This window comes from Sminthopsis crassicaudata, chromosome 1 (assembly GCF_048593235.1).
Source record: "Sminthopsis crassicaudata isolate SCR6 chromosome 1, ASM4859323v1, whole genome shotgun sequence".
NCBI classification, from domain to species: Eukaryota; Metazoa; Chordata; class Mammalia; order Dasyuromorphia; family Dasyuridae; genus Sminthopsis; species Sminthopsis crassicaudata.
Window position 1 is genome coordinate 598,861,004 of NC_133617.1, and position 21,274 is coordinate 598,882,277.

A 21,274-nucleotide genomic window follows, 5' to 3' on the forward strand; every position below is an offset into this window, starting at 1 on the left:
TTTACAAAACTTGCTGCATGACAGATTGAAATGGATTTAAGTGTTTGGCAATGTACCATCTCTCATTCAGTGTTACTGACAATGGATATAATCACACTGTACCATAAGAGGATAAAGTCAAGATTGTCGAGCCTGGTTGCCATGTTTGGGGACTTCCATTGGAGACTCTCTTAAGTTTTTAAGTACACATAAACATATTCATCTTAATCAAATGGCAAGTTCTTTACAAAAACTTTGAACATCATGCTCAGTGCAAATAGATAACATCTCTAAAGTTACTATTTTTCTGAAACATTCAAGTGAAAATCCATTTTTGTTTCAAACTTTACAAGATTAAAACTGATCCCAGTCATTTAATCTTTTGTTTAGATGGTTATTCTAAAGCCAGTCAAAACTGGATTCCTTTGTAATTAAAATGACAAGCCATCAACATTTAATGCATCATTGAGTAATAGATTCAGTTTATGGGAATGCCAGATGGGAAAGACATCATCTGCTGCTCCAAAATATTATTTTTTTAGGAGTGGTGCGTTGTCCGAGTGGCAGGGTGAGGTGGGGTTAGTGGGAATGGTGGCATAAACGTTATTCTGAACTCATAATTATATTGGGAGTTTAAAGGGCAGCTCTGTCCAGTGAAGCCAAAGGAAACATAAGCACAGATGTGGCCTAGAAATATTTTTTCTTTCTCTTGTAAAGTTCAGTGTATACTCTTGTGATGAGGGATACTACAGGAAAGAAGTAGATGAGTTAAAAGATTGAAACTTCATATAAACTAAACACACAATTGTGGAAGGTGACTAAAAAAAAAAATAATTGGAAATTTATGAAATTGTGGGAAACGTGAGAATCCCAGAGTATTTGATCTTGGTGGGTTTTAAAAAGAAAATCATAAACAGCTAAATTCTAAATGTGAATGTTCATCTGGTTTTTTAGACTTTAATTTTAACACAAGATACCAATGTGTAATTTAATTAGCATGACCATTTTTGGTTTTTGAGGAGTTTTTTAGACTGGAAGAATCAGTGAATTTTAAATGTAATTATTATTGGCTATTTGATATAAGTGGTATGATGGTTGAAATTATTTTTGTAGGAAAACTACCTCCAAAATTATAGTTCAGGATGGTATATATATGTATATGTGCATACACACACACACACACACACACAGATACACACACACATAGAGTAACAACACATCTTCATTTCCAACTCAGAAGTAAAACATCTGAGGTTTCTGGCATGATCTTCTATAAAATCAGTTAAAGAAATCTTTCCTGGTTTGAAGACCTATATCATCACAGATGGCTTTGTTTATAGTATACTTAGAGCTCCAAGTACCATTTTGGACTCCTCATTCAAAAACACAAGTCACTTTTTACAAACACACACACACACCCCAGCACCAATTCTATAGGATTTTAACAATTTGTTAGAAGAATATTAGTATCACTTTTTCAAGTTTTTTTTTAAACTGTAGTTATTTCCCTGTGTCTATTATATCATCCACAACATAAAGAATACCAAGAATCTGTTTCATTTACTTCAACATATATTTATTAAACACTTTATATGTGCAAAACAGTGAATTAATTTCTAAGAGATAAAATATAAATAAAAATAAAACAATTCCTGCCCTCAAAAGGATTCTTCTAGGGATGAGAAATACAACATATACAACTGAGCGTAAGAAGGAGAGAGAGTTTATATTGTGAGGAATACAAAAAAGTTTTATAAAAGAGAAAACATTTGAGACATGATTCTAAGGAAATTAGAGATTATATGAGGTAGAAATGAGAAGGGGCATACATTCCAGATGAGTTTCATATAAATACATGTAGGCAGGAAATGGAAAATCATTTATGGTCTATAGCAGGCTTGTTTGACTTCAATAGAAATTTTGTGAAGAAGGTAATATAAAATCAGATTAGAAAGAAAGATGGGAACTAAATAGTAGAAAGTTTTAAATTCTAGATTAAGGAATTTGCATTTTATTCTAGTGGTCATAGTGAGTCATCCAATAACAGTTTTGGGGAAGGCTAGAGATGAGAGTGACATGATTAGATCTTTATTTTAGGACTATCAATTTACCAACTATATGGAGAATAAATGAGGGCGAAAAGAATTTAAATTCAGGGAAGCCAGTTAGGTACTATTATAATCATACAGACAAATGATGATAAGGACCTGAACCAGCATCTGAAGTGAAATATATTTTGAAGGTAAGATTAGTTAGTTAGACTTGGTAACCAATTGGAAATACCAGTTGATAGAGATGGAAAAGACACAGTACCTCCAAGAGTGTGGACCTGGTAACAAGAAGGATACTGATGCCATCAATAAAAATGGGGAAGTTTGTAGGAAGGATGAGGTTGGAAGAAAATATAATGAGTTAAGAATTGGACATGCTGAGTTTGAGATGCCTGAAGGATGTCTGGGAAAAATGTACAGTAGGCAAGTAGTATCATGAGAATAGAATTCAGAGAAAATGTTTGAGCAGGAGATTTGGAAGTTGTCTCCATAGAAATGATCATTGAACCCAGGGTAGCAGTAATATCACTAAATGGGGGACTGTGAAGAGACAAGAGTTAAGCAAAACCAGTGGACCTAGTGTTGGTGTTTTTGGTTATATATAAAATTAAGCATCTAAATTTGCCTATCTAGCCCCAGAGAAAGGAGGAAGTTATATTGGTAATTGTATTTCATCAAATATCTTTTAATTTCATTTACCATTTGCATTATTGTAGCTATGTATGTAATTTTGGTTCTACTTTCTTTTTCTCTATATTATATTTAAGTACTTACATATTTCCTCAATTTGTCATTTCTTACAGGATAATAATATCCTCTACTATAGTCGTCAGTAATTTGACATATTCTCTAATTAATGGGCATACTCTTTACTCTTAAGATTCTTTTCTACCACAAAAAGTACTGCTATGAATATTTTTATGTATATGAGAACTTTCTCTTATTTATCTTCCTGGGTTATATGCCCAGTATTGGGATCATGAGATCAATATATAAAAAAAAATTTAATAGCTTTCCTCACTTAATTCCATATTGTTTAGAATATGGTTGAATTCAATGAATAATATTGCATTTTATGTCTATTTTCTTGCTTCCTTTTGACTACTATTGCAATTTTTTATCATTTTGGTCAAATTTCTCCAATTCTCTTGTAAAATGTTCATATCCTTTGACATCTTATCTCCTAAAAATAGCTCTTAATTTTATATATTTGTTTCAGATCTCTACATATGTTAGATGTGTAGCTTGGCTTTTACATAGAGTTGGGTTTTTTGTTTGTTTTTTTTTTTTTTCCATTTGACAACTTTTCTTTCAGTTGCATTGATTTTTTATGTAAAAACTCTTATTTGATATTTTCTAAGATTCTCAATGGTCTTTTGCTACATTCTAGATCTGTAAAATCTAGATTTTAAACATAAAAGTATTAAATATATTCTTTAAAATTAATAATGGACAACATTCTTTAGACTATTCCAAGGTCTTAAAACATTTCAAGGAAAATATATAAATATATACTCTTTGTTAGAAATCATTGGAAAGAATTATACTGTGACAAATGAAATAGCTCCTGTTTTGGTTGTTGTTTGGTTGGTTCAGTCATGTCTGATTCTTTGTATTCCCCATTTGGGACTTTTTTTAGCAAAGATATTGAAGTGGTTTACCATTTACCTCTCCAAATCATTTTAGAAATAAGGAAACTGAAGCAAATAAGGTTAAGTGACTTGCCCAGGGTCACATAACTACTAAGTGTCTGAGGCTCTAGTTAAACTCAGATTTTTCTGACCCTTAGCTCAGTACTTTATCCACTGCATCACCTAGCTGCCCTTGTTTTGGACTCATCGTTAAAATCAAAACAAGAATTATAATGGTCTTCATATGCAGCAGGTTCACAGAAACATTTTTTGAGCTGAATATGATAAAGAAATACATTATCTTGAGTGTCATTTTCTATTTTTTGAGAGCCTTTAAATATGTACCTTTCATCTTGGTACTTTTGAAAACAGGGCAGAAGTATTATGGATATTTGGAATATATGACTTTGTAACATTTATAGTATGCCTTTAATGATCAGTTTTTCATCTATTATATGTACATAACAGGAATTGTATTACTTGTCTCAAAGGGTAGGTGAGAAAGGGGCATGGTAAATATATGGCACTATAAAAATGTGAATTTTTATTTTTAGGAAGGTTTTTTTTTATGTTGAGATGAATTCTCTAGTACATTTCTGATTGTTTTTGTTTAGAATTAATACAAGTAACCAGGATTTAAAAGAGGGGAAGTATTCAGAATAATTAAAGCTACTTGGATAATAATATGAAGGGAATAAGAGTCTGTACAAGTGATTTTATTTGAAAATTATTATTGTAGATTAGCATTTGTTCTGCTACTTGTGGATATTTAAGATGACAGAATCATAAATTAAGAATTGACAAGGATCTTAGAGACCATCTAATCCAACCCCCTTATATTAGAGAGGTAGAAGAGGTAAACTGAGATCCAAAGTCCAGCTTGCCCATGGTGACGTATATAATCAATGTCAGAGGTAGGTTTTGAACCAGGTCCTTTGACCTGAGAGCTAAAGTGCTTTCCATTGTTCTATGTTATTCTCTGAGATACTGAGATGTAAAGCAGGTTGGTCAGTGTGAGTCAGAAGCTGGACTACAAGCTAGGTCTTTCAGACTTTGAAGAAGATTCTTCATCTAGTAGGACACTGTTTCTCAGTTTGATTTTATTGGTGAAAGTAGTCTTATGACCTCAATCAAAAGTTCATAGACTTCTTTAACCATCTTATGAAAACCATGAACTTCTTCTTAGAATGTTTTTAATCACATAAAATAAAATATATAAGATTAAAAAGGAAACCAATGTATGATATAGTTATCAATTTTTTTTTCCTTTAAAATTCTCAATCCCCCAGATTAAGAACCCATGCTCTGAATCAATATTGACCCATAATCTTTCTCTGCCTCACTGCATATGGGAGCCACCATATTAAGGGGCTGTGATGTGCTAGTTGTTTCCATTTCCCCAGTACAAGAAGGACTCATATCATTTGGATATCTCTTCGCTATTAAGAATTTTTTAATTAAAAAAAAAATAGAAATCATTCACTGTCCTCCTGACTTCTCTATTTTCATCCCTCCCTCCAGTCTAACTACAGCCCTCAAATATGGAAATTCACTGGTTTGCCCACATTTTCACTTTCTCTTCTATAGCTATTTTTTATTGATTACTCTTTGATTTTTATAAGTGCTTGTCTGGGACAGACAGGATTTAAGAAACTTGCCAATAGTTACAGAGCTTGTAAAAATCATAAGTTAAATATCCATTACTCTTTTTGACTTCCTGATTCTGATGCAATATAGCACCCTAGTCATTGGTTCATCTAGCTGCCTTTTCTTCAAAAAAAAAAAAAAAAAAAAAAATTAATTAAAAAGGGTTCCTCTCTTCCTTTCTCCTATATTTCCTTTCCAATCTAATTCCAGACCTCATACTTTTGCCTAAGATTTTACTTTTTCTCTTTTTATAATGGAATGTGCCTATCTAGGGAATTGGCCATTCACCAACTACTTTTGTTTTTACTAATTAAGCAAAGCCTACCTCATTACCTACTGCTACTTGTAAAACAATTCTCTGAGAAAGTGCCAGCCTAGATATCCACCTTAGCTAGCTCTAATTTTTTTTTTTTTTCCCCCTGCATCTTTATTTATTTCACTGGGTGACTCGAGTGTGTACAAGTTGTAACCAAATGTCGTAACAGCTATGTTTCCAAAGGTCACCTGATATTTTTACTTGTAAAGAAGTTTACACCCTTCATCTTGGTGCCAGCTTTAACAGTGTTGTTGTTTATAAAAAGCCATCTGTAAAAACACAGGGCAAAATGTTCCTGTTCTTAGATGCCTGTTCTGCCTGCAAATATACGCATTAGAGCAGCCTACCATGCATAGTATCACTTAACTGCATAATCCTTTTAAGCAGCTAAAGATCATCTCATCTCAAGAGTGACCTATTTAGATTGGAGGAAAGACACAGTTAGTTGTTAAGCAGGATAAATATCTGCACAGCTCACTCCTAAAAGACTGCTAATGGAAAGATGGACTTCTACTATCACAATGTAGTCATTCCATGATAAGATTTAGTCAAGAACTTAAATTATGGGAATTCTCTGGAACAGCTGTTTGAACCTGCTGAGGAATCTAAAATGGGAAAATATCATTGGGTTTCACTATAAACAGGATGTGGTCTTCGTTAGATTAAGTAAAACATTTAATATTGTGAAGAGAATGACAATAGTAACCTGCGATCCAGCATTACAGACAACATACATAGAAGAACTGGTTTCAATCTTGGACTTTGGTGTGCCTTAGTCTTTCCCCTTCTAGAGTTTCCTAGGAGAACCTTCAGGATAGATTCATAAATATGGACAAAAAAGTCCTCAGTTTCCAGTGAGGACACTCAAGTTAACATATCGTTGCATATCAGATAATGTGCAAACCTTATTTTATATCACAGAAAATGCAAGATCTCCAAAAGGACTCAAGTAACCTGTAAAAACAATCAATATAATTCTTTCCCCACTTTTTAATGTGGATTTATTTAGATCTGCAGGGACCTATTTATCTTTCAAGGTTCTATCTTAAGGGAACCTTCCCAAGAGAAAAATAAATTTGGAGTTTGAGAAGCAAACTCCTATATGTCATCAGATTTATTATCATAATACTTAAAAAAATAAAAACTTAGCAAATGTGATTGTTGAAGAACAAGAGAAGTGCCATAAGTTTGGTGCAGGGTATAAGTACAGATTAAAAAAAACAAACAAACAAAAAAAAAAACAAACAAAAGGAACAGAATGAAATCTGCACATGTCAAGTATTAGGGAGATTGATTGTCTTGTAGAATGCTATATATTATTAAAGGAACAGTTAATGAACAACCAAAAGAGAAAATTTTGATCACCCAGAGACACATCATGACTTCTTCAAGAACACAATTTTTCAAATGAATTTCATTTCTTTTTTGACAAAATTCATAAAATAGTAGATCAGGGAAAAGGTTTAGCCAGATTTTAGAAAAATACTTATCCAAATACCTCACAGTTTTCTCATGGAAAGAGATGGACTAATTAATAAGACATAATTTGTAACTGGTTGAATAAATAGTAGCTATTACTATTCTTCTTCTTCTTTTTTTAATGGTTCCATATCAACTTAGAAAGAGGTTCTAACAGATTGGACCAGAATTCTCTTCTCATTTGGGTGTATTGTCTAATAATTTTACGAATGTCTAGGATAAAGGCCTACCTGGCATGTTTGTTAAATTGCTTATGATGTAGCAGGGAAAGATGTGTAACACATTGGATAATAGTCAGAATTTGAGTAGATAAAAATCGACAGGTACATTAGTGACCTAAACTAAATAAGAGAGAGAATCAAAAACAATGAACTGAATAGCCTAATGTTCAATAAACTAGAAATCATAAATTAGTCATAAAAGAACTCCCTATTTGATAAAAATTGTCTTGAAAACTGGAAAGCAGTCAGGCAGAAATTTGGATTAGAACAGTACCTTGCACCATATTCCACAATCCATTCTTTTTTTTTTTTTTTTTTTTTTTTATTGCTGAGGCGATTGGGGTTAAATGACTTGCCCAGAGTCATACAGCCAGGAAGTGTTAAGTATCTGGGGTCAAATTTGAACTGAGGTCCTTCTGACTGGTGCTCTATCCACTACACTACCTAACTGCCTCTTATAATCCATTCTTAATATAAAAGACCAATTACATTGTTGGTGGAATTGTGAATACATCCAGCTATTCTTGAGAGCGATTTGGAACTATGCTCAAAAAGTTATCAAACTATGCATACCCTTTGATCCAGCAGTGTTACTACTGGGCTTATATCCCAACGAGATCTTAAAGAAGGGAAAGGGACCTGTATGTGCAAGAATGTTTGGGGCAGCCCTCTTTGTAGTGGCCAGAAACTGGAAACTGAGTGGATGTCCAACAACTGGAGAATGGCTGAATAAATCGTGGTATATGAATGTTATGGAATATTATTGTTCTGTAAGAAATGACTATCAGGATGATTTCAAAAAGTCCTGGAGAGACTTACATGAACTGATGCTGAATGAAATGAACAAGACCAGGAGACCATTTATATACTTCAACAACAATACTATATGATGATCAATTCTGATGGACATGGAATGTCAACAATGAGATGAACCAAATCAGTTCCATTTGTTCAATAATGAAAAGAACCAGCTACACCCAGCAAAAGAACTCTGGGAAATGAGTGTGAACCACTACATAGCATTTCCAATCCCTCTATTTTTATCTGCCTGCATTTTTTATTTCCTTCACAGGTTAAGTGTACATTATTTCAAAGTCCAATTCTTCTTGTGCAGCAAAATAACTGTATGGAAATGTATACATATATTGTATTTAATATATACTTTAACATATTTAACATGTATTGGTCTACCTGCCATCTGGGGGGGGGGAGGGAAAGAGGGGAAAAATTGGAACAAAAGGTTTTGCAATTGTCAATGCTAAAAAATTACCCATGCATATATCTTGTAAATAAAAAGCTATAATAAAAAAATAAAAATAGCAAAACATTTAAAAAATATAAAAGATCATTCCATAAAAAAAATTAGAAGAGAAGCAGATTGTGTAAGCTAGAAGTAGGAGATAAATTATTTATTCTTTTCTTTTTCTCAATTGCATATAAAATATTTTTAATATTCATCTTTTAAAAATTTTGAGTTCCAAATTCTCTTTCTCCTTCCTTTGAAAAGGAAAGGAATTTGATGTAGATTATACACGTGAAGTCATGCAAAATATTTATATACTTGCCATGATGCAAAAGAAAAAAACAGATTAAAAGGAAAAATAAAGTTTTTAAAGTATGCTTCAATCTACAAACTACTGTTTTTTTTTCCTCTGGAGGTGGATAACATTTTTCATCTTAAGTCCTTTGGAATTGTCTTAGATCATAATATTGCTGAGAATAGTTAATTTATTCACAATTCATCATACATATAGATGTATGCATGGTCTTATAGATAATACAGATCATCATACAATTTTGCTTTTACTATATATACTATTTTCTTTATTCTGCTCACTTCAATTTTTGTCAGTTGATATGTCTTTCAAGTTTTTTCAGAAACCCTGTTTGTTATTTCTTATAATATGATAGTATTCCATCACAATCATATATCACAATTTGTTCTGAGCATCTTGGTTTCCCTTTCTTTGCCATCATAAAAAAGGCTACTATAATTTCTTTTTTTTTTTCACTCACTCAACAAATTTTTATTATTTTTAAAAGTTGTGACTTCCAAATTCTCTTCCCTCTTCTTTTCATCCTTTCTCCCTGAGAGGGTAAGCAATCTGATATAGGTCATGTAATACGTTTCCATATTAATCATTTTGTTCAATAAGACAAAGAAAGGAAGGGAGAAAGGGAAGGAGGTAGTGGAAGAAAAGAAGAAAGCAGTTAGATAGCATTTTTCATCATGAGTCTATAGGATTATTTTGGATCATCGTATTGCCGAAAATAACCAAGTCATTCAAAGTTCTTCATCATACAATATTGTTACTGTGTACAGTATTCTCCTGGCTCTGCTCACTTTACTTTGTATCCATTTATATAAGTATTTTCAGGTTTTCATGAATTCATCCTGCTTGCCATTTCTTATAGCATAATAATATTCCATTATCGTCATATACCATAGCTTATTCAACTATTCCCCAAAGTGATTGTAATTTCTAATGACTATTGACATTATATTGATTTTAAAAATATTTTAATAAGTAAAAATATTTTAATAAGTAGACTATCCATAAGTGAAATTTTTATGTACAGAACTACAATGTTGTTGGTATGAGGGGCTTCTAGTATGGGAAATCTTTTTACCAATGAGAATTTGTTCAGAAATTTCTTTTTTGAGATTTGTTTGGTGACATCAAGGAGTTAAGTGACTAACCTTTTATGCTAGAGGCAGAATGCTGTCTCTAAATGGATTTTTTGTTCACTATGCATTGCTTCTCATTTAAAGAAATAGATTGTTCCTTTAAATGCCTTTAAAACTGAATACATACATATATATATATATATATATATATATATATATATATATATATATAAACACACACACACACACACACACATATATATATATATATATGTATATATATTGCTATAATAGATGGTTTGGTTAGAGGATAGAGAGAGAGAGTTATATTTTGGATTAGGAAGATTTTTATTCAGATCCATTCCCTTACACAAGTTTTATCATCCTGGATAAGTCATTTACCACTCTGAGCCTTCCCTCCTGTGACTTGTTTCTGAAATTACCAAGGTTATTCTATTTGGGGAAGATCTGAAATTGAGGGGAAACCACACAGTGAGTAAAAGAGTAAAGCTAATTACTCTGGCTAAACTTCTTCATTTTTGAGTAGTTGTGGAATCTGGTCACAAATTATAGGACACATCTAGCATAATAAACAATTACAAACTCCAAGTAGTGTTGGAGTCATAATTTAGAGTCAGATCCTGGCTGTGCCACTTGTTGTTTGTGTAACCTTGGGTACATCATTTAAACTCACTGGGCCTCAGTTTGTTCATCTATAAAATGAGAAGGTTGGACTCAAATGATCTCAAAGCTCACTTTCAACTATAACTAAATGGTATATAATGGAATAATGGCAACAACCAGGAAATAGAATTTATTATTCCCAGAAATCCTGTATGTACTATAATCCCTTTTAGATTTTCCTATCCATTTTGTAAAAATTACTTTGAAACTACCATGACATTGAAAATTAATAATAAGAGTTCAAATTTCCATTCCAATAGTATTATTCTGTGTGTTATATGTGAGCAGACTGTATAGTTAAATGGTGAAGTAGAAAGATAGAGCACAAATAGTCATTCTGAATCTGCTTTTTATTGATTTGTGAACTTGGCCATGTTGTTCAGAATAGTTGAGTTTAATGATTGCTTCTTGATTTGATTGAATAATAGATTGCTTGATTATTATATTCCCCAGATTATTCTGCTATAGTTGAAGAAAAAACTAAGCCACATCTGTGAGTAACTTGGATAAACATAAATAACATAAATATAACATATTTAAGGGAACTTTCTCTCCAGTATGAATTCTTTGACTTTTAATAAAAGATGAGTTTCTATTGAAGGCTTCCCTGCACTTATTATACTGACTAGCTTTTCTCTCCATTGTTGAGAATGAAATTAAAAAATGAATAGAATATAATAAAATAAGCACTATTTTACCAAGATTGCTTTTGCAGTGCAATTATATCGCTTGGAGGGATGGTACTCAGAAAATCCCAGGGTCTTTTGCCTTTTGCTCTTTAGTCCAATTATTTCCTGCTATTGGCTAATTGTCGTCTTGGAAAGCAGAGAAAGAGTTTCCTAAAGGAGATTTTACATGTAGGACAAGAGGGAGCAAAAGAAATTATGGCAACAATAGCATGTAGTCTCTTTTCTATCATCTACTTCTAAGGGAAGTTATAGCAGGTACTTAATATTTATTAAATTTGGTTTAATGTGACTCTAAAATGAGACAAATCTATGGAAAAGTATAAGGTTGTTTATTTGAATTAGAATAACTCCACCTTTGTACTTAAAAAGAAGTAATAGATGCAAGATACCTGTCATCATCATCCCCTTTGGAATGTATTTTCTGTGATTGATCAAGATAGATTGTATCTATAGGAGAGGGAAAATAGCTTTTCACCTTTTATTACCTGCTTTTGTCTCTTAGTTAGCACTTTCCTTTGGAAATAATTATTGATCTTCTTATTACTGATCTTTCTTATTTTCCTTCATTGGCAGTTGATAATTTCAGTTTGAGAAGAAGAAGAGGAAAACAAATAGTTATAATTGTTATTATTTTTAATGAGTGATATGTTAAGCATTTGACTGAAAGTGTTAGTAAAGAGGGAATTGAGTAATTATTGAGTAAAATAAAGTTTGGGGGTTATTTCATCATTCATTTAAATACTTATTAAATATCTAATATTCCATCTGGGCCACCTGAAAAAAAATAACTGCCCTTGAGAGTAGCCTTATCATTTATCTTACCTCCAACTTTCCCCTGAGAAGCTCTCAGCTACCAGATCTCATTGAAGTTGATTAGTAAATAAAGTTGCCATTGGAAGTATCTTTGCCCTTTGCCTTCCCTTTGTTCCTCCACCGTAAACCCAAAATTGTCCAAAAGAACCATATGATTATTCATAGCATTTTGATGAGTTAATTACCAATTAATTACAAGCCTTATAGTGAGTCTCAGTATTGTGAGGACTTCTCATCTGCCTTGCCACTGAATCCCACAGTTTTTAGGGCTTCTGCTATGTTTTTCATTCCTCTTGACCTTACCATCTGCCTGACAGCTGAATCCTCAGGACTATTCTGCCATCTCTGCCTTACAACTGAATGCTTTTATATGGTTTCTCCCCTCTCATAGAATGTGAGCATCTGAGCTCCTTGGGAGATGGAATTGTCTCATTTCCTCTATTTCTATACCAAGCACTAGACATAGTTCTTAACATATAGTAAATCCTTAATAAATGTTTTCCCATTCATTCACCTAATTTGTACAAAATACTACACTACAACTTGTTATTCTTCTTATTCCCTTTTCACTCTTCCTCTTCATATCCTTCACATATCTCTATTATTATGATATTTTGAAAACAGGCCAGCTATGTTTATTTTTAAGACAGTCTAAATTGAACTAGTTGAGAAAGATATTTTATGGATGTTAGATCTATATAATGTAAACTTTTTGAGGACAGGATTATTGGCTTAAAATTCCTTTGTGTACTTTTGACCATATAAAACCATTAATAAATCTTGTTGAAATTAATTCAATTGAAACTTTATTTTTCTTTTAAAAGTACATCTTCTTTGACTGCTAGAATTGTTATGTAATAATATTCTTTGCACAGTGGTTCCCTTTTCTTGAAGTTGCTAAATGTCTACCCTGTAGTGTCAAAATCAAATAGAAATGAGGACAACTGAACTCCATCTCATGATTTCTGTAGTCTGCATATTGACTAAGCAAACCACATATTAACATTATGTTCTATTGTATTTGTATTTATTTTGTTCAATGTTTCTCAATTATATTTTAATCTGATTGGTGGTCCAGTATGTGCATTTGAAACCTTCATTAGGCCTTAAGACTCATGCTTTTTTTGAGGGAAAGTCATTTTTCCAAAAGCTTGTGAGAACAGGAAAATAAAAAGTCAATAATGGCTTTTTTCTTGAGTATCACTGAAGTACAACACATTTTTAGTGTTATCAAGACCCTTGTTATTGATTGTCTGAACACATGAATCAGCTGTAGGTTTTCCCATTGCTAATTTTTGTCTTGGCTTCTTTTTGCTAGTTAGATCACTTTTTTTCAAATGCAAATAGCAATGTAAATATTTCTCCTTCTGTTCCAGTTTCGATGTGGACAATGGCACATCTTCGGGACGGAGTCCCTTGGATCCCATGACAAGCCCAGGATCAGGGCTAATTCTCCAGGCTAATTTTGTCCACAGTCAACGCCGGGAGTCCTTCCTGTATCGGTCTGACAGTGACTATGACCTCTCTCCAAAGTCCATGTCGAGGAACTCCTCCATTGCCAGTGATATGTAAGTATGGGGAGGGGTCTTTTAGGGTGAAGGACATGAAAACATTGTCAATGATTCTCTAAAACTGAAGACAAACTATCAAATGATAAATCTTTGCCATTTGTAACTTGAATTTTTTCCTTGGGGGGAAAATAAATAAGAATACACTAATGTGGGTAGTTAACATCAGCTTTGACTTGAGAATTTCTCAAGAAAATGAGAAATAAAGAATTCTTTGGACATTGTTGAGCATTTTTGTTTATGAATTGGCATGTTTTTATGGTCCCTAACAATTTTATCAGGTAACATGCATTTTTCTCAAGAAAGATTATTGGCTAATAAAAGTCTTTCTATAAAAAAAAATAAAAATAAAAAATAAAAAAAGATTTATGTGTGTTTAGCTCCAGTTAATAGCCTATTTCCAGTTTGTTGTCTTGCCATGTGGTTATTTATTCCCAGTTGGATAATCTCTTGCATTGTAATTTCCTCTGTTTTCTACAGCATCTTTTTCAGAGTCCCCAGCATCATGTTTTGTAGAGTTGCTATCTTCATTTGTCTTAGACTACTAGAAAGACTTGAGATAAACATTCTTTCCTGACTCTGTGGCCAGAACTTGGTAGAATTGGGTTTTTGAATATATATCGAAATTCAGAGGTGCTACGACATACAGTCTGATAAATAAGGACTGTATAGTTTGATTTTCTTGGGAAAGTACTTTTTTTCCCCTTATCCCTTCAATTTCAATTTCAAGAGCTAATAGTAGAGAAATCATAATTTCTCTAGTAATAATCTTCATAATAATCATAAGTGATTCTTAGTTCATTGCAAACAAGACTGATTAAGCACCATCTACATATAATAAGTGAGATTTTTGGGGCAGCTAGGTGGAGCAGTGGATAGAGCAGCAGCCTGGAATTCAGGAGGACCCGAGTTCAAATCTGACCTCAGATAATTAACACCTCCTAGCTGTGTGACCCTGGGCAAGTCACTTAACCCCAGCCTCAGAGAAAAATAAAATAAAATAAGTGAAATTATTTTTAATTTGGAAACATTACTGACCCATCCCTCACTCCACCTCGAAAATTCCCCCCATCTATGTGGACTGGTACTTGCTTTGCAGTTATGAGTCTTAAAAAGGTACCTAGAAAACTGAGAGATTACATGATTTGTCCTGATAACAGAGCCGGTGCATGTCAAAGGGTAAATTTGATCTCAGCCTTCAGGCTTCAAGGCTAGCTCTCTAAATACCACACAACAGTGCTTCTTTATTACCTTAAAATTAAGTCCTGTAAAGGGCAATTAGGTGGCACAGTGAATAAAGCATCACCCCTGAAGTCAGGAAGATCTGAGTTCAAATCAGATCTCAGACACCTAACATTGCCTAGCTGTGTGACTCTGGGCAAGTCACTTAACCCCCCATTGCCTCAAAAAAAAAAAAAAAAAAAAACCCAAAAAACAAAAAACAGGAAAAATCCTGAAAAACATGAAAGTTTGTTTACTGCCATCCCAAAATCAAGATAGAATTTAAGAGTACCATATCATATCTTATAGGGCCAAACCAAAATTAATGTGCAGATTCTTCTACAGTACATATGGGCTTGTGAGCTTTTTGAAATATCCATTACAAATTGAGCATCCTTCTAATGTATTGAAATGTAAAGATTTAAGAGTCTATGCTTTTGTTCTCGTTACTATTCAGTCATTTTTACTTTTTTTTTTATTCTTCATGACTCCATTTGGAGTTTTCTTGGCAAAGTTACTGGAATGGTTTGCCATTTCCTTCTCCAGGTCATTTTTACAGATGAGGATACTGACACAGAGTTTCATAGCTAGTAAGGGTCTCATAACTAGTAAGTATCTGTGGCCACTCAGATGTTCAGGGAAATGAATCTTCCTGACACCAAGCCTAGCGCCCTATCTACTGTGCCACCTGGCTTCCCCATCTATACTTACTTTTTTTTTTTTAAACAAATAATGAATAAGTATGAATTGACATTGGATTTGAATACTACATCTCAATTTAAAGTATTCAGTCTGTTTTGTGCTCTGTATCTTCATTGTTTCTCTTTGATTTTTTTTTTTTTTCCTTTTTATCATTTTCTAGTGGCTCTGGATTTTTAATTTCAGGTAAATACCTGAAGTTCAGGCAACATAATGGCCTAAGGTTTAGGATTCTTTCTTCAAGAGTGGTATCAAATGTGACACTGCTAGTGTCTTTTTTTCCATACCACATTGCTTAGCTATTTTCCATACTGAAGTCAAATCTATTTATCACGTTTATTGTACCAGGTCAAAAATGAATTTAGAGAGTTTTTTTATTTGAATAATTTAGGAATTCTATGGGGAGAGGAAAACAAATTATAATAATAATGATTCCTCACAGCTATGTAAAATTTTACAGTGTTTAATTATTCAGCTACAGAAATTAATATTATCTAGGTAGGAACACTGAGAGAGAGGCAAGACTGAAATTTTTATCCTTATTTTATAGTCAGGGAAACTGAGCTTTAGAAAAGTGTTCTAAGTCTTACAAAAATGAATGTTGAAAACTATCTTTACAAGTATTTGGGAAGGTATTGTAAGGGGCAGCTGGATGGCACAGTGGATAGAGCATTGGCCCTGGAGTCAGAAAGACATGAGTTCATATGTGGCCTAAGACACATAAGAAGAAAGAAAGAAAAAAAAGAGAAAAGTATTGAAACTGGTTCAAAGTTACAAAGTTGGTTCTGGCTTCAAGTTTAATTTTCTGTCCATTGTCCCATGGAAATATTGCTAGGGATAGATATGACGATCGAATCATATTACTGATGACAATTTATAGCTGACATAAATGTCTAGATACCATATTTTTTGTTCTGGTTATCATCTCTCTATTTTTGTTTTTCACTTTCTTCTATTTCTTTGTGTTAGGTTTATCAGATCTGGCCCATATTTCTTTCAAGGCAAAATGTTCCATAAGAATGAATACATGAGTAATAACCAAAATAAATAAATAAATAAATAAATGAATAAAAACCTAGCAAGTTGCATTAGTAGGCGCTTGCCAGAGCAGTAATAACATGACAACATGATAATATAATTTCAGAAATGTAGCTAGTGCTGTTTGATTTTCAAAATCCTTTGCATACAATCTTATACGTACATATAGTGATCTATATAAATATACTTCCATCTGAATTTATATAAAGTATAAAATTTAATTCTGTTCAAAAATATTTATTGAATACCTACTATGTGCATGGCAATCACTATTTGAATACTATTATTATTATTAATATAGACATGAATACACATACACACATACATGTACTCTTTGGAGTATCCTTTGTATATCCTTTGGGATAGGATATCCCCCTTTGCTTTAGGTGATGCCTCCATAGATAAAGTGTAACAACACTATGGTTAGTTTTATGCGTCTGATGCTGCTCCAGATACATTTATAATCTGCCCCGTCTATATCTCATTTGAAGGATAGTTTTAATTGGAGCCACCATATTTTAGGGAAGATTCTGTCTAGAAATGGTTACAGATCCTTAATGAGGCTGTGTAGTGAAGGATATAGTGTTTGGAAAATGTGTTCAAGTTCTTCATATAATACACATTAACTGTGTGACACTGAGTGAGTCATTGAATACCTACTATGTGCATGGCAGTCACTATTTGAATATTGCTTTTACTACTGTTAATATAGACAATAAATCACACATACATACACTATGAAAATCTCCATGTTAGTTGGGCTGATTTGCATCCTCCATCTTAATAGATTTCCTAAATATGCTGAAAATAGTGGAATGATAATGAGCACAACTAAGGTATGGCACTTCTTGGTAAACAGCTAACAATTGCTTGTAGTTTATAGATTATGTCACTTCTTTAGTTTCCTTAGCTTATAATCTTCCTCTATCCTTCATATGGGGAAGATAGGCATCTGTCAGTCTTGTGTGTGTAGAGACAAATCTCTAGGATTTGTAGTGGATTTGTCAGTAGTGTAGCAGATGATAATGTATTTTGGTAGAGAAACTTTCCTAAGTAGATGCTTTTCACAGATCTAACAAAAGGAAATTTAGAATGCTTTAATCTTATCAGATTTTCCTTCTCTGGAAAATGCCTCAGGGTGTTGTAAAAATAAATGTATGTGAAAGAGCTTGCACATATAAAATGCTAGAAAAATGTTATTAATATTCCTCATAAGCAATTGAATATAGTAGGCACTTAAGAAAGATTAATGGGAAAAAAAGATTAATGGAATGAGTTATTAAATAATTAAACATATTTAATCATGAAAAGTTGGTGGCATATAAGTTGTGATATTTATTAAGGACATTTGAATATTTTTCTGATTACTTAAATAATTAACAGGTTAAAATATAAGTCCTACTCTGTTTACAGAAAGCCTGTATAGGTTTACATTTGGATTTATGATCCCCTTGCAATTCTTTGATGGCTTCTGATGAACTATATTCATTATAGTCACTACCCTGTCTTCTTACAACTCATTGATAAATTCAAGAATAGAAGGCTGGAATTCTTATTCCAAAATTCCAAGTTGGAGATGTAAATTTAGGAATGGAAGGAAGATTGCACTCTGGCCAAGAAAATTAAATGCAATTTCTTTAATGTGCAGAAAAATGCCATTTTCCATATGTAATCCTCTCTAGTTTTTAGAAGCATTTTTTCTATAAAACCCTGTAATTTAGCTCTTCCATCAAAGCTTTAGTAAAGGTCCATTTAAAGCTTGTGGTATTTTTTTCCTCAAGATTTCTCAAGAACTTTAAAAAATTATTGCTATAGCTATATGAGATTGCTGCTACTGCTGCATTTCACCCTGACAATACCAACTATATGTGTATGTACAAATGCAAGGTACATAAGGCTACTTTGTGTAGTTAAAAATAAGTGGAGATATTCATTACAAAGCAAGTAAGAAATTATGTAGGCAATTTAAGCATCAGGACTCTCTCTATGTTGATTTAATAACCCATAGTACTTTTCAAGCCTCTTACCTTTGAAAAATCTTAGAATGGTTTCTGAAACTATTTCCTCCCCATTCTACCACCAGCCCACAGATTTTTTTTAAAGAAGTATTTCTCATTTTGTTTACCCTGAAATTATCCAAGTACTATTAAGTTAGATTGAATTACTATGTTTTTAAGCATCTGCTCTAGCAAAATTGATTCATAGGCTGTATTCATTAAAAATATGAAATTGTCTGTTCCAGATCCTTGGGAAGAGTAGGAATGATTGAATTAGGGGGCTTGGTTCAGAAATTGCAAAAAGGCTTAACAAAGGTGAGGCTTCATCTCTTTAAGGTCAAGGCTGAGTCACATTTCCTTCAGAAGAGTACTTTTTTATAGAAAAAGAGATTAGAAGCCATCAGATCCAATATAGTCAAATTCTGGGAAGGAGATAAATAGAACTAAGATTCTTATAAAAAGCTAAGAATTGGCAGAAATCTATTTTCATAGACGGTATTAGAAAATTGTTAATAATCTAGATAGACTAGCTTTTGTTTTAGTCTCTTGTAGATGCTACTTCTAGAACAGTTTGCCTTTCCTATTACTATCCTAGATTGATTCAGAAATTCATAATTTTCTTCATGTTTGAGCTATTTGGAAATGATCTTTCCCAACCATTCTCTTTGATCCATGAACTTAATAGTTTCTAATTTTTTTTTGTAGCTTTCTGTGTGCATATCTCATTGTGAAATTTAAAAGTTATTAAATATTACTATAAGCCAGATCATATGCGAAGCTTTGGGGATGTAAAGAAAGACAAAAAACATCCCTTGAAGATGCTTACCATCTAATGGGAGAGATAGCCTGCAAAAAATGATGTATAAGAAAGAAGTATACAGGACAAAGTAGATATAAACTCAATGAAAGGACAGGTCTGAGAATAGTTTCTTGCAGAAAATGGAACTTTAGGTGAAATTTGAAGTTATAGTGGAGAGGGGAGGGAGTTCCAAGCATGGGAGAATAGATGGTGAAAATTCCCATAGTTGGGAAAGAGTATCTTTTGCAAGCAGTTATAAGGAGCCTTGTAAGGAAGCTAGTGTCAGTAGTCTGTAGAATATGTGGAAAAAAGTAAGTTGTAAGAAAACTCAAAGTGACAGGAGAGGAAGATTTGAAAGAGGAAAAGGCTTAGAAGATTAAAAGTTTGTTTTTTTTTAGTTAGATTGAATTTCAAATGATTATAGGATATCCAGTTCAAAATGTCTTATAGATAGTTGAAGATGCAAAACTGAAGGCTGGGGGAGAGGTTACACTTGAACAAATAAATAGATCTAAGAATCAGCAGCATGGAGATGATACATATTTGAGCTGATGAGATCACCAAAAGAATAGAGGAAGAAGATGAAAGAAATAGGATAGAATCTTTGAGGAATAACTCCAGAAAGATACAGCATTTTTAGCAAAAGAGACTGAGAAAGGCAAAATTAGATAGGATGTGAACCATTAGAGAGGGGTATCACAAAGATTTAGAAAAGAGGTCAGAAAGGATGAGGACTGATTATAAAAGTCATTAGTTTTGATACTGCTTTAGGAGACAATTGTTTTAGTTGAATGATGAGGTTGGAAACAGGAAGTATGACTTAAACAAGAAAGACTTCTAAAGTGAGAAGAAAGGAAATGGAGGCACTGAGTAGCATTCTCAAGGAACTCAGCTGTGAAAGGGTGGAGAAATATAGGATGATAGCTAGTGGAATTGGATAGATCAAAGAAGGGTTTTTTGAGAATGGGGAAGACTTAAATGTGTTTGTAGCTAATAAGAAAGACACCAAGAGACCAGGAGAAACTGAAAATAAGAGAGAGAATGGACTATTACTCTGGGTGTAACCATGGACTAGTCACTCTGGGCTTTACTTTTATCATCTATAAAATGAGAGGATTGGTTGGAATAATCTCCAAGATCCCTTCTAGTAGTAATTCCTCAAATCCCATCAGTTTGTAATTATGTCCTGCTGTTTGTTCATTTTCAATGACAAAGTAGCCACCGACAGAGATGGTAGCTTAGAAAGTCTTAGCTAATCTGATTGAAATATAACTTTTGGTTTGTTAGGCAGATTTTCCCCTATGATGTGACATCTAAAGAATTAAACTCAAAATAGGTAGGGTGATGATTAGCCAGAGGATTAATCACAAAGGAGAAAGAACCCGTATGTGATTTTTGTCTTTTTAAAATGTAATTAGAGGAGTGTGGAAATTTGGATTCCAGATCCAACTCTGCCACCAGAATTGATTGAAAAAATCATTTAACTTTTCTAATTTCCTTCTATAGTAAAATAAGGTAAAAACAGTTTTTCCACTTTCTCCTAGAGAGTAAAAAGTACTTTGAAAAGCATTTGCATGAGAAGGGAAAAATAATATTTAGAAGACATTCTCCATTCACCAAGAAGTTTTGATTGGTAGTTAATCTGTATTTTTTTCATTTCTTGATTTTATGTCATTCTTTCCATCATTTAGTATTTTTATACTCTATTTGTCCACCTGAGCCACACACTTTTTGAGGGATCTTTACCTTCCCTCACTAAGCATTTTTATTTGTCATCTCATGCCACCTAATAATAAAGATTTGAGGCAATAAA

The 21,274-nt window shown here is 32.8% G+C and overlaps 1 protein-coding gene across 15 annotated transcripts in view; it reads left to right on the forward strand.

Moving 5' to 3' along the window:
• Positions 1-21,274, forward strand: part of PDE4D (phosphodiesterase 4D) — a 1,915,283-nt gene that overhangs the window by 1,669,507 nt on the left and 224,502 nt on the right. For all 15 annotated transcript variants that reach the window (XM_074282453.1, XM_074282452.1, XM_074282451.1 and 12 more), the window contains one exon: positions 13,516-13,707. In XM_074282453.1, coding sequence (XP_074138554.1) covers positions 13,516-13,707 — 192 coding nt within the window. The remainder of the gene's footprint in view (positions 1-13,515; positions 13,708-21,274) is intronic.